Below are 13191 nucleotides of genomic sequence, written 5' to 3'. Positions count from 1 at the left end.
CATTTTGATTGCAGAGGAAGTAGTCTGAACAAGCATGAGCTGCTTTGGAGTGTGAATTAGGTATGGTAGGGAAACAATTTTGAATGGGCCAGTAAGGCCATTTTTTCCACTGAAAATATTGGTTTTTTTAAAATCTAAGTAAAGAAGATTTTTAAAATATTTACTTATTTTTAAATGGTTAGAATCATAAAAAGGATTGCATGTAAATGAAATTTGTACCTTTGACCTGACTTTGATTTATTAATCATTTTAATTAAACTTGTTATTTTGGTGTAATCATGATTCATAAACCATTGTGTGAAATGATACAGAGAGTTCCTTGGTTCTCTGTCCAATTGTTCCAGTAGCAACACCTCACAAACCTGCAGCACACAATCAGGATATTGACACTGACACAGACAAGATTACAGAACAGTTCCACCAGCACAAGAAGCCTTGTTACACCTTTGTATAGCCACAGGGACCCTCCAACTCCCCAGTCTGTGTTTAATCCATACCAGTCGGCAATTGCTAGTTTAGTCTTGACTTTTATAGTTTTGTTATTTCAGTAATGTTATCTGAATAGAACCGTATAGTCTGTAACCCTTTGGATTTATTTTATTTCTCTGCCTAGTTCCCTGGAGATTCAATCCATTCAAGTCTTTGCGTGCGTCAATAGTTGGTTGTTTATTGCCCAGTAATATTTCACGCTATAGATATTTGTTTGTTTACCATCTGCCCATTGAAGGACATCTGAGCTGTTTTCAGCTTCAGGCTGTTACTAATAAAGCTGCAGTGAACGTTGTGTACAGGTTTGTTTTTTGTGTGAATGTTAAGTTTCCATTTTTCTGGAGCAAAAGCACAAAAAGGCAATTAATTCATTAGTTTTTGACCCCCACCTATGGATCAATTGGTGAATTCTAGAGAAAGAATGGTGCCCAAATGCAAGCAGTCTAGTAAGTTAGAGACACTTCAAGTAACTGCTATGTGAAAATTCTTGGCTCATGAGGTGGTGGGTGATGGGGGATCTTTATGAGAAATAAAAATTTATTGAGATTTTTATGAAAAACAAAGATATGAAAATTTCTAGGAGTACAAACAAGATGCTAAAGCAGCATAATCTATCTGTGGTGAGGGCAGAGAGTAAATTTCCCCTCAGTTAATGGGGACAGATCAAATAAATACTGTTTTGATTTTCATTATATGTTTACCTAACACTCATGTGTCTTGAGAAATAGGTTATATTTGAGGACATTGTCTGAAAGTTAAACTTAATAAATTTCTGTGTATCTGAAGCATATGGTTTATTGTCACACTTAACATACTGGAATAATTCAAATGACGACAAAGGCAATTCCAACATCTAGTCAAAATGATAGAAGAATGAGTTTAAAAGATAGACTGATGTTTTTCCAAGAGAAGTACTAGACTTCTGGGGTTCCCTCACTTTGTTTTTCTCCCCTAAAAGTATTAACTTCGAAATTTTAAAGTGCCCCATCTGAAAATTCTCAGAGTTCCTTCTAGATCTGTTTCTATTATCTGCTTTTTCCCCATGATTTTTAGTCACTTGGTTCTGTTTCTCTTCCTGTCTGGTAAATTTTGAGTCTATGCTATATACTGGATATAAAAATATATACAGGTTCTAAATGGTGATGTCTTCCTCCCAAGAGGAGGATTTTATTCCCTTCTGACAGAGTGCAAGATAAATTTGACCTAGTCAACATTGGGTCTTAGGATTTGGTAGGGCTGGTGTACTTTTTCCATACTTACTCATTATGGAATGCGGTAGCCATGTTGGGGCACTAATGGAAAGTCTGGAGTGTTTATCAAGCTAACTTGGTGTACATGAAATTCCAATCTCTAGCTATCATTATGAAATCTGTTCTCAGTTATTTAGCTTCCAGAATGCTGTTTTTTTTTTTTTAATTCATTTGCTCTGCAGCAAAAGCTTCACATTCATAGCTTATGAGGTACATAGATGTCTCAAGATAAAATTGTATGCAAAATTTTCAGATCACTTCTCCATAATTAGCCCTGAGATCTGGGTTCAAGGTCTGCTTTGGCAGCTTCAGACAATATGCTACTTCAATTCAACCCAGAAAAACTGACACAAGCTCCAGGCCACTGCTTTCTTCTTGGTCTCTACTTTCCATACCTTGAATTAATAAATGATTTTGAGGAAGAAATTAGTGGGGCTCATCCCATTATGATTCCCTTTTCTCCAGGATTTGAGCCTCTCCTATTGTTAATGGTACTCTTTTCTTGTCATGTTGCTTTAGGTATATTTCTTACATCTACCTTACAGTACTTTATCATATAGTTCTCCATTTGGTTCACTCACCATATCCTTTCTTTGTCATCACTTAGGTGAAGAATTGAGACCTAACTCTGGACTTACAGGAAATGGTCAGATCATCTGATATCAATTTCCTGATCACTAGCCTCACATTTCAAGAAGTGGCCTTCTGTAACAATCCAAGGAGAACTGCCAGGGTCATATGCATAAGGCAGTTTCTTCTGGTAAAACCTGTAAGAGTTTAGCTCAGTTCAGTTGCTCAGTTGTGTCTGACTATTTGAGACCCCATGAACTGCAGCACTCCAGGCCTCCCCGTCTATCACCAACTCCCGGAGTTTACCCAAACTCATGTCCACTGAGTCGGTGATGCCATCCAACCATCTCATCTTCTGCTGTCCCCTTCTCCTCCTGCCCTCAATCTTTCCCAACATCAGGGTCTTTTCAAAAGAGTCAGCTCTTGCATCAGGTGGCCAAAGTATTGGACTTTCAGCTTCAACATCAGTCCTTCTAAACACCCAGGAATGATCTCCTTTAGGATGGACTGGTTGGATCTCCTTGCAGTCCAAGGGACTCTCAAGAGTCTTCTCCAACACCACAGTTCAAAATTATCAATTCTTTGGTGCTCAGCTTTCTTTATAGTCCATCTCTCACATCTATACATGATCACTGGAAAAACCATATCCTTGACTAGACAGACCTTTGTTGACAAAGTAATGTCTCCACTTTCTAATATGCTGTCTAGGTTGGTCATAACTTTCCTTCCAAGGAGTAAGCATCTTTGAATTTCATGGCAATTACTGCAATCACCATCTACAGTGATTTTGGAGCCCCCCAAAATAATGTCAGCCATTGTTTCCATTTTCCCCATCTAATTGCCATGAAGTGATGGGACTGGGTGCCATGATCCTAGTTTTCTGAATGTTGAGCTTTAAGCCAACTTTTTCACTCTCTTTCACTTTCATCAAGAGGCTCTTTAGCTCCTCTTCACTTTCTGCCATAAGGATGCTGTCATCTGCTTATGGCAATCTTGATTCCAGCTTGCGCTTCATCCAGCCCAGTGTTTCTCATGATGTACTCTGCATATAAGTTAAATAAGCAGGGTGACAATATACAGCCTTGACATACTCCTTTTCCTATTTGGAACCAGTCTGTTGTTCCATGTCTCACTGTCGCTTCCTGACCTGTATACCGGTTTCTCAAGAGGCAGGTCAGGTGGTCTGGTATTCCCATCTCTTTCAGAATTGTTCACAGTTTATTGTGATCCACCTAGTCAAAGGCTTTGGCATAGTCAATAAAGCAGAAGTAGATCTTTTTCTGGAACTCTCTTGCTTTTTCAATGATCCAGCAGATGTCGGCAATTTGATCTCTGGTTCCTCTGCCTTTTCTAAGACCAGCTTAAACATCTGGAAGTTCATGGTTCATGTATTGCTGAAGCCTGGCTTGGAGAATTTGGGGCACTACTTTACTAGCATGTGAGATGAGTGCAATTGTGCGGTAGTTTGAGCATTCTTTGGCATTGCCTTTCTTTAGGATTGGAATGAGTTTATGTGCCACCATATTTCAGAAATGCAGTCACAATTCTTGGAGTGTCTAGGACTCACTCCAGTGGGAAATTGTTGCTCCCTGAGCCATGAATGCTGAGCTTGTGGAACAGAACTGGGGGTGGGAAGCAGGGTTCTATCTCAGATGGCACCACTTTGCATTGCCATAAGAATTGAGATTTGAGCTGTGCTTTCCTACCTTCTGAAAGTTGCATTGGAAGAATGGGGTATTGGCTAGGTTCTGAAATGTCAAGTTCCAGTGGAATAGCCTCTATTCACAGCAGTAGTATGAGGGAAGTGCTTCCCAAAGCATGCAGTTTCGTACAGCTATAGCCCAATGTGTTACCCCCAAATAAAATGAACATCAAGTGACCAGCACCCTTATTATCGCTTGAGTCTCAGGGGTTTTCTTCCAATAAATATTCTTCCAATAGACTTACCCTTGTTTCAGCATCATTGAAAAGTTCCAGAATTTGATACCCAACCTTCCAGAGATTTGCAAGAACTTTCATAATCATCTGATAAAAGCATGCTTGGATTGTAAGGTCCTTAAAATATTATTTTGTATCTCATTTCCTATTTCAGAGTTTTCAGGTACTCTGTTCTTCTCTTCCCAGTTGCTTCTTTATAATTTAAAGTGACTTATCTCTGAATCTTTTCCAGAGCTCAGCTGCTCAACTGAGAATTTGTAAAATCTTTTTTTGTGTGTGATGAAAATTCTCAAACAATCCCTATAAGATCTGAATTTCTATTAAAATATGTAAAACATAATCATTTTCATTTGAACCCAGAGAGTTCAAAAGTCCCTTGCATCTAAACATTTCATAATTACCTTAGGTATGGTACGAAGATTACATTGTCTCACATATTGTTATTTGAAATTGTTCAAATACTAACAATGTCAGAAATTAATTATACTTACTGCCTTTTGTGTAAACAAATTACTGATACAAATCATGCAGTTTGTGATTTTGCACTTTGTGAACAAAATGCAAATGCTAATAAGTACAATTTCTGAGAGTTCTTTGCAAATAAAGACAATAGAGTTCAACCTAGCCATTACGGCAATTTTGTATTTTGAAAATTGTACTGTGTTCTAAAAGTACTTGTGTTGAATGAATTACTGCATCAAATAAATGGGCCATATTTAAAATGAAACCCAGACTAGTATTTTCTACAAAGAGGTTTTTGGAAATAAATATTCTTAAGTAAGCAATTTAACTGGAAACTGTAGGAACTCAATTCTCAGCTTCAATCTCAGGGATGCACCATGTTTAAAAGTCACAGGTAGGAAATTTACTGGTGGTCAGGGGTTAAGACACTGCCTTCTAATGTATGGGGTACAGGTTTGATCCCTGGTTGGGGAGCTAAGATCCCACATCTCATGGCCAAAAAAAAAAAAAAAAAGGCAAAAAATAAAACCGAAGCAATATTGAAACAAAATCAATAAAGACTTTAAAAATGATCCACATTAAAAAAAAAAAAACTTTTATAAAATGTCACAGGTAAATGAAGAATGACAAAGATTTTTACCGAAATATCTTGGGGTACAGATATAAAAGGGATTCAATTCTTACCTCGTAACATCTCTTAAAAATTTATCTTTCCTATAATCTTTAAATAACAGCTCACAATTTTGTGGAGACCTCTCATTTCCTAAACCAACATCTCTAAATACCTGGTTCTCAATTCTCTCGAAATCTATTAGCTAGCTTATTCTATCCCTTTCATTCTTATGAATTTTTGGTCATTTCTCTCCTCCCATTTACTTAAATGCAATTCATCAAAGCTCAGGACTAAAGACTTGGAGAGACAAGGTAGGATGAGGGAAGTTAAGGTGGACAAAGACAAAATTTCTCTTTTTAATGGAGGCTGTGGAGAAGAGTGAGCACGCACACGTTAACAAATCCTATTCCACTTACAATCAAAAACCAAACTGAAGTCTAGTCACATTCAAGCCTACTTACAAGTACAGGGCTCTTCCCCATTTTGTCCTTTTCTTTGGCGCCTTTGCCTGCATCCCACTTCTCGGCATTTATGTCTGCTTCGCTCCATTCTGGCCAGATTGGAAATTTCCCCTTCTTCTGTTCAGACGGTTGTACATTACTGCCAAAAGGGTACTGACTAGAGGCAGACAAGGGAGGTGATTTGAATTCAAATCTCTGAGGTAAAATACTAGATAATTTCATGAAATAAATTTAATTATCTCATTAGTAAATGTATCAAACATATTTTTCAATATAGTCATACCTGTAGATAGACAACTTCCACATGTTAAGGTTTTAAAGACTGAAATACCACAAAGAGATTATTCTGTAAGCTAATTTTGAGCATTAGCTCTTATATAGCATCACTGACTCAATGGATATGAATTTGAGCAAACTCTAGGAGATAGAGAAGGACAGGGGAGCCTGGTGTGCTGCAGTCCATGGAGTTGCAGAGTCAGATACGACTTAGCAACTGAACAACAGGTCCTTACTTTCTGAGGCAGGACATTCATCATCAACATAGAAGGGGAATAACAGCGAAGGGGAATGGTGGTTGTTTAGTTGCTAAATCATGTCTGACTCTTGCAACCCCATGGACTATAGCCCACCAGGCTCCTCTGTCCATGGGATTTCCCAAGCAAGAATACTGGAGTGGGTTACCATGTCCTTCTCCAGGTAAGCTTCCTAACCCAGGGATGAACCCAGGTCTCCTGTATTGCAGGCAGATTCTTTATTGACTGAGCCATCAAGGAAGCCTATCAAGGGGAATTTTTATATATAATTCATACCCCCCAAAATCCTTTACTTGTATAATAGTAATACATTAGCTATGGTAATAGCTTTCTGAAGAAGAGTGCAATTATAATTTGGATTTTTCCCAATATAAAAAGTCCACTATGGTCATCATTTTAAAAGAAAATTTAGAAATACAAATCAGATAAATAAGAAAGGCATACTCATATCATTCTAGAAATCACATCATTAAAAATTATTCATCCCCTTAGATTAATGTATAAGGATATACATCTTTCTTTAAAAATGACATTATGCATCATGTTCTCTTTTATAGATTGCTTTTTTCCACTTATCAGTACACTGTTCATAGTTTCCATGCAAATAAGTGTTTACAAATCTAAATACTAATTTAATGATTGCATAATATTCCATTGTATGATATATTGTCTTTCATTTAACTAACTTTCTATATTTGGAAATTTGAGGCTTTTAATTTTTAAATTAGTCCCAATTATAAGCAAGACTGTGATGGCTGCCCTTTTGCCAAATCTTTGCGTACATTATCATTTCCTTGGGGCAAATTTTAATAAGGAAACTTACTGCATCAAAATACTTGCATGTTGAAAATTTGTGATATATATTTTGACTACTTTTCTACAGGAAAGTTGGACTTACACTCTCATCATTAGTATACTGGAGTTTTCCTATCTCTAAACCTCTGGTTTTGCTTTTTCTACATTTCAATGAATTGTAAAGTCTAAAAAAGGCATCGCTTTATTTGAGATTTAGCTACTTGTGAGGCTGGAACCCTGCTCTGGACCCTGGGATAAGCAGTGAACCAACCAGACTTAAATCTCTACTCTTATTGAGTTCAGACTCTAGCAGTGGAGATACATAATAAACAGTGTAAATTGAGTAAAATAAATAGCAAAGTGAAAAACACTAAAAAGAATTATAAAATAGGAAAGGGGACCTGAAGAGTTAGCTTGCACAATTATTAATATGGTGGTTATGTAAAGTGTCTGTATTATAATGTTTAAGAAAATAAAGGATCAAGCTATGTGGATACCCATGGGAAAAATGTTCCACAAACAAGGAAGAGTATTCCAGATGCAAAGAGCATCCCAGTTTATTTGAAGAATAATGAGATTAGTGTGACCGAAGAGGGATTTTGAAACAGGTTTCTGAGCCGTCACAGGTGGGGCAAAGATGATAAAGGGGATCCAAACAAAGGTAAGTGCATGGGTTTTTAGTCTGAGTGAGGCAGGAAACCAAAGGAGGGCTTTGAACAGGGGTATAACATGACATAACTGAAATTTTCTAATCACTCTCGTTGCTTTGTTCAGAAAAGACTAAAGGAGACAAAAGAGACAACTCGGAAGGCACTGTAACAAGTAAGAGCTGGTCGTGGTTGGGACCAGGTTGGTAACAGTAAAGGAGGCAAGAAATAGTCCCTAGTGTGTATTTTAAAAGTAGAGCAAGCTGACTGAATTGATATTTCCTGAAAGACAAAAGACTATGGGATGGGACAAAACTGGGGTAGGAAATGAAGCAATAGTTCACTTTTGAGTGAGTTGCATTGTAGATGTTTATCATACATCCATGGAGATGCTGAATAGGTAGGTGGATATAATATTCTGAAGTTTGGGAGAAAGAGAGTAAAAGTGAAAATTTGAGAATCATTAGCATTTCCTTGATATCTAACGTTTTAAAACTTGGTGAAACTACCAAATCATACACAAAGAAGAGGCACTCTCAGGGATGCTATTCAAAATGCCTAACAATTGGGAAGGAAATGAGCATTAACTGATCTAAACAGATGATCTCTGCACTGCTGGATTAGGGTCTTCAAAGCCAGCAGCTCTGACAGACATTTATTCTTTAAGTAGAAGAGTGGGGGACATAAAGTCCACAGGTGGGACAGGGACCCAGGGCAAGAATCAGAGAAGTCTGGGGATCAGGGCTATGGGTGAGGTTATTGTTAAGGCTACTCACCAATCAATATAAAAACATTCCAATATTCTATCAGTTATTGCAGCTGTATACCTGCCCTAGTACTCCATGTACAAAAAAAAACAAAAAACAAAAAACAAAAAAACAAAACACCAGAAAACTGAGAAAAGCAGTCAGTGTGTGTGGTTGTTGTTCAGTTGCTAAGTCATATCCAAGTCAGCACCTCCACGGACTGCAGCACACCAGGCTTCCCTGTCTTCACTGTTCTCCTGGAATTTTCTCAGCCTCATGTCCATTGAGTTGATGATGCCATCCAACCATCTCATACTCTGTTGCCCACTTCTCATCTTGCCCTCAATCTTTCCCAGCATCAGGATTTTTTTCCAGTGAGTTGGCTCTTCACATAAGGTGACCAGAGTATTGGAGCTTTAGCTTCAGCATCAGTCCTTCCAATGAGTATTCAGGAAGGATTTCCTTTAGAATGGACTGGTTTGATCGCCTAGCAGTCCAAAGGACTCTCAAGAGTCTTCTCCAGCACAGCAATTTGAAAGCATCATTCCTTGGCATTCATCCTTCTTTATGGTCCAACTCTCACATCTGTACATGACTACTGGAAAAACCATAGTTTTGACTAGACAGACCTTTGTCAGCAAAATGATGTCTCTGCTTTTTAATAAACTACCTAATTTTGTCATAGTGTTTCTTCCAAGGAGCAAACGTCTTTTAATGTCATGGCTGCAGTCACTATTTGCAATTTGGGATGATGCAGATGAACCCACTCTTTATGTTAATTAAAGTGAGTAATCAGCACTAGTTCTCTATATCAGCCTCTCTGTGCCTGGGTGGATTTTCTCATTCACCGTCTTACAGAGGATTAAACTGGAAAGCCATGCCTTTATCTAAGGTGGGAGCATTTCCTTTCCTCTGGGGATCAAGATCTTACCTTATATCTTTTTAAACAAAAGGTTCTACTTTCATAAACTGATAAGCCTTCCCTGGCAATCCGGCCATCATTCTGACTTTCAGTTCCCTTCTTATTTCTGGATCCTGAACATTTTTATTTCTTTATGTATGTGTTTCTAGGTGTTATTATTTTTATAAATTGGAATCCACCATCTTGCTGGAAAAGAAAGTCTGATAATACGTACATTGTAAAGGGGTGGTTCTAGGTAGCATGTAAGAAAATATAAAAAGGATGACTAGGATAGTTATCAGGGAAAAGGGGCAATTTTTCACAATATTAATTGTTAAAAATCAAGGTATAAATTAGTGTATTATAGTACCTGTTTTACTCAGTGTTGGTATAACCTTACAGATAAAAATAAATTAGCAATTTTTTATCCATTAAAACCATGGTAAAATTACCTCATTTAAGAAGTTAAAAAACCCTAAAAACTCATTTTGTAAAAGGAAGATTTAATTTACAAAAATAAGTGTTCTATTGAGACTATGTTTTGCTTTCCTCTTCATTCTGTCAAGTGTAAGTAAATATATACTGGCTTCCTCCCTTAAGCTGTTAAGCCTTATCACTAATTGGCCTACTTTCCTTGTAACATGTCAAATTTATTTCCATCTATATTGAAGATCACTTAGAAAGAATCTCATTAGAGATATTTTATAACAGCTCAGTAGCTCCCCTATTGTGCTAAACACACAGTACAAGCAGTGGTCAAACACAGCCCAATGTCAAATACACCATAGACTTTGAATGATTGAGTACAATTGTTGCTTTTGAAACTTTCAGCACAGTGTGCCTTTGAATATCATTGCCAGAATGTACCTACTGTTCTAGCATAGTTGGGATCCTTTAAAATATTCAAAGCCCATTATTCCTGACTTCATCATTTCTGAGAATAAGATAATCCCTCTCCAGTACTCTTGCCTGGAAAATCCCATGGACAGAGGAGCCTGGTGGGCTGCAGTCCGTGGGGTCGCTAGGAGTCGGATACGACTGAGCGACTTCACTTTCACTTTTCACTTTCATGCACTGGAGAAGGAAATGGCAACCCACTCCAGTGTTCTTGCCTGGAGAATCCCAGGGATGGGGGAGCCTGGTGGGCTGCCGTCTATGGGGTCGCACAGAGTCGGACACGACTGAAGTGACTTAGCAGTAGTAGCAGTACACACAGAAGTAACCCAGGACTTTTGAAGATTTAGGAATTGATACTTTTGGGAAATAAATTAAAAAAAATTGAAACATGCAAAGAAATCAAACCTGCCCCTGAAAAATCAGGGGTATATGCAGGGTTACTCTATTTCATATAGCAATATACCCAATACTAGTAAATGATTTAATTCACTAGAATTACAAGTTGTATAAAAGATTTTGAAGGTATTTTCTCTAGTTATATGACTAAACGCTTTCTTCTACACAGTTAATCTAAATATGCTATTGAGATAAGTGAACCATCCTGACCCTTTTAGGAGAGGCTAGCAATTTATAAATAAAACATATCTGTGGAAATTTATTGTTTTAAAAAATAAATTAGTAAAAGTCAACAAGGATTGTTTATAATATAAAATATGCTCAGACACTTAGTCGTGTCTGACTCTTTGGTACCCTATAAGGAAATAGCAACCCACTCCAGTATTCTTGCTTGGAGAATCCCATGGACAGAGGAGCCTGGCGGGCTACAGTCCACAGGGTCGCAAAGAGTTGGATACGACTGAGCGGCTTCACACACATATATTCCAAATGCCAAATGATATTCCAAAAGAAACCAATGTTTAGAGGGAAGAAAATTCTAGAAAGCCAGGCAAGGGACTGGTTTCCAGAGCAGAAATACAAAATGTAAAGGTTCTCCTGGGGAAAACAGAGAAAGCACAAAAGAAGCAAATTTACAACAGAAGGCCAAGTCAGACATCTGACATGAAAATGATATATAAAGTGGGAAACATATACAAAGGTGTTAAAATATTTATACATTTCATTACTAAAATGAATTGATCACAATTGAAAGTTATTCAAAATGTGAGTGGCTGGTTGCCAGAGGCAGAGCGTGAGGGATAGGCAAAATGGATGTAAATGATCAAAACGTGCAAACTTTAATGATTAACATAGCGACTGTAGTTAATAATACACTGCTGTAGCTTTGAAAGTTACTAACAAAGTAGATCTTAAACATTCACATCACAAGGAAAAATATGTGCAACTCTGTACTGTGACATGTTAACCAGACTTATTGTGGTAATCATTCATAATGTATACAAATATCAAATCATAATGTTCATAGCTGAAACTAATATAATATATATCAGTCATATCTCAATTTTTTAAAAAAGTTAATGGGCTAATTACAGAAAGAACTTCTAGTGGTGGTTTGGGGGCTGGAATAGTGTAATCCACAAGCAAGTACTGGGAACTGGAATTGAGTAAGCTTAAACGTTTATTTTGGAAAAAAAGCTGAATTCACCCTGCAAATGTCAGGAGACCAGAAATGAGCAAGTGGCTAGAGTGGGCTTCCCTGGTGGCTCAGTGCCAATGCAGAAGACATGGGTTCGATCCTTGGGTCAGGAAGATCCCCTGGAGAAGGAAATGACAACCCACTCCAGTATTCTTGCCTAGAGAATCCAATGGACAGAGGCACATGGTGGGCGACAGCCCATAGGGTTACAAAGAATCAGACACGACTGAGCAACTGAGCATGCAGGCACAAGTGGCTAGAGTATTCATGAGCTCCTAGCTTTGCACTAAGTCTGGAATAACTCCCCTACGGTTTATGGTGTAAGAGGCAATACATCAGTTTCCTGTGATTCCACAAGGAAATAGGCTGGCCAAAAGGGAAACAAATGGGGATGGAGTGGCTCTCTACCTCTATGGATGGCGTACTAGGAATAGCACTTCATGCATGGGAGAAAAGTCTCCCTATGTTAAGACTTGACTGGAAGCAAGGGTATTGTAAAAATGTTCCCACTGATCAGAAAAGAGAAATATTCTTCAGGGAGTTCAGAAAAGCAGCTACTTGCCAATTGATGGAAAGTAGTTTAATAATATAGCAACTATCCTGTCCTTTTCACTAGAGCATCCCTGCAGAATGTTAGAATGGGTAGGAAGAGACTCATCCTAAAAACCATCCAAACCTAATGACAGAAAATAGCATGCATGAGCTTAAAATATTTACAAAATATGAACATTATAAAGCAAAGAGAAAAAAAAAAAAGAAGAAGGAAACTTAAAACCAAAAGGACAGTCAGGAAATCACACTCAAGGAAAGATAAATACTGTAACAGATTTAAAAGATATTTAAAATGAATATATTTAGAGTTACCAAAGAGATAAAGGAAGAAATGCTGTTGCTTTACAGTGAGAACAAGAATATAATAAACAAGCAAACAAAAAATAAGACCAATATAAAAAATAGACATTGGAAAATTTTAGTAATGAAAACTTCAGTTATTGAAAGAGCAGACTAAATAACGCTGAAGAGGACTAATGATTTAGAAGGTAAAATTTAAAAAAAATCAAGTTCTTGCATAGATAGATAAAGAGAAAATGTGAAATGACAAGTAAATCATTCTCAGAAGGATGAAATGGTTAAAACGGTGGGGGCTGGGGGGGGTGTTTGGGAGAAATATTTTATGATATTACTACTGAAAAATGCTCCGAATTGAGAAAGACATGTCTTCAGATTGGAAAAAGCACATCAACCAATAACAAAGCACAAGTGAGAGGTCAGGAGATGGAATTCTGAATCCAGGT

The 13191-nt window shown here is 37.5% G+C and overlaps 1 protein-coding gene across 1 annotated transcript in view; it reads right to left on the bottom strand.

The window, feature by feature from the left end:
- The window catches only part of ADGB (androglobin), a 188449-nt gene that overhangs the window by 159065 nt on the left and 16193 nt on the right, over nucleotides 1-13191 (bottom strand). The window contains exon 2 of the mRNA XM_018053314.1: nucleotides 5784-5940. Coding sequence (XP_017908803.1) covers nucleotides 5784-5940 — 157 coding nt within the window. The remainder of the gene's footprint in view (nucleotides 1-5783; nucleotides 5941-13191) is intronic.

Source organism: Capra hircus, chromosome 9, assembly GCF_001704415.2.
Source record: "Capra hircus breed San Clemente chromosome 9, ASM170441v1, whole genome shotgun sequence".
NCBI lineage: Eukaryota > Metazoa > Chordata > Mammalia > Artiodactyla > Bovidae > Capra > Capra hircus.
The sequence above is the reverse complement of the archived record's forward strand: the minus strand, read 5'-3'. Positions and strand labels throughout refer to the sequence as shown.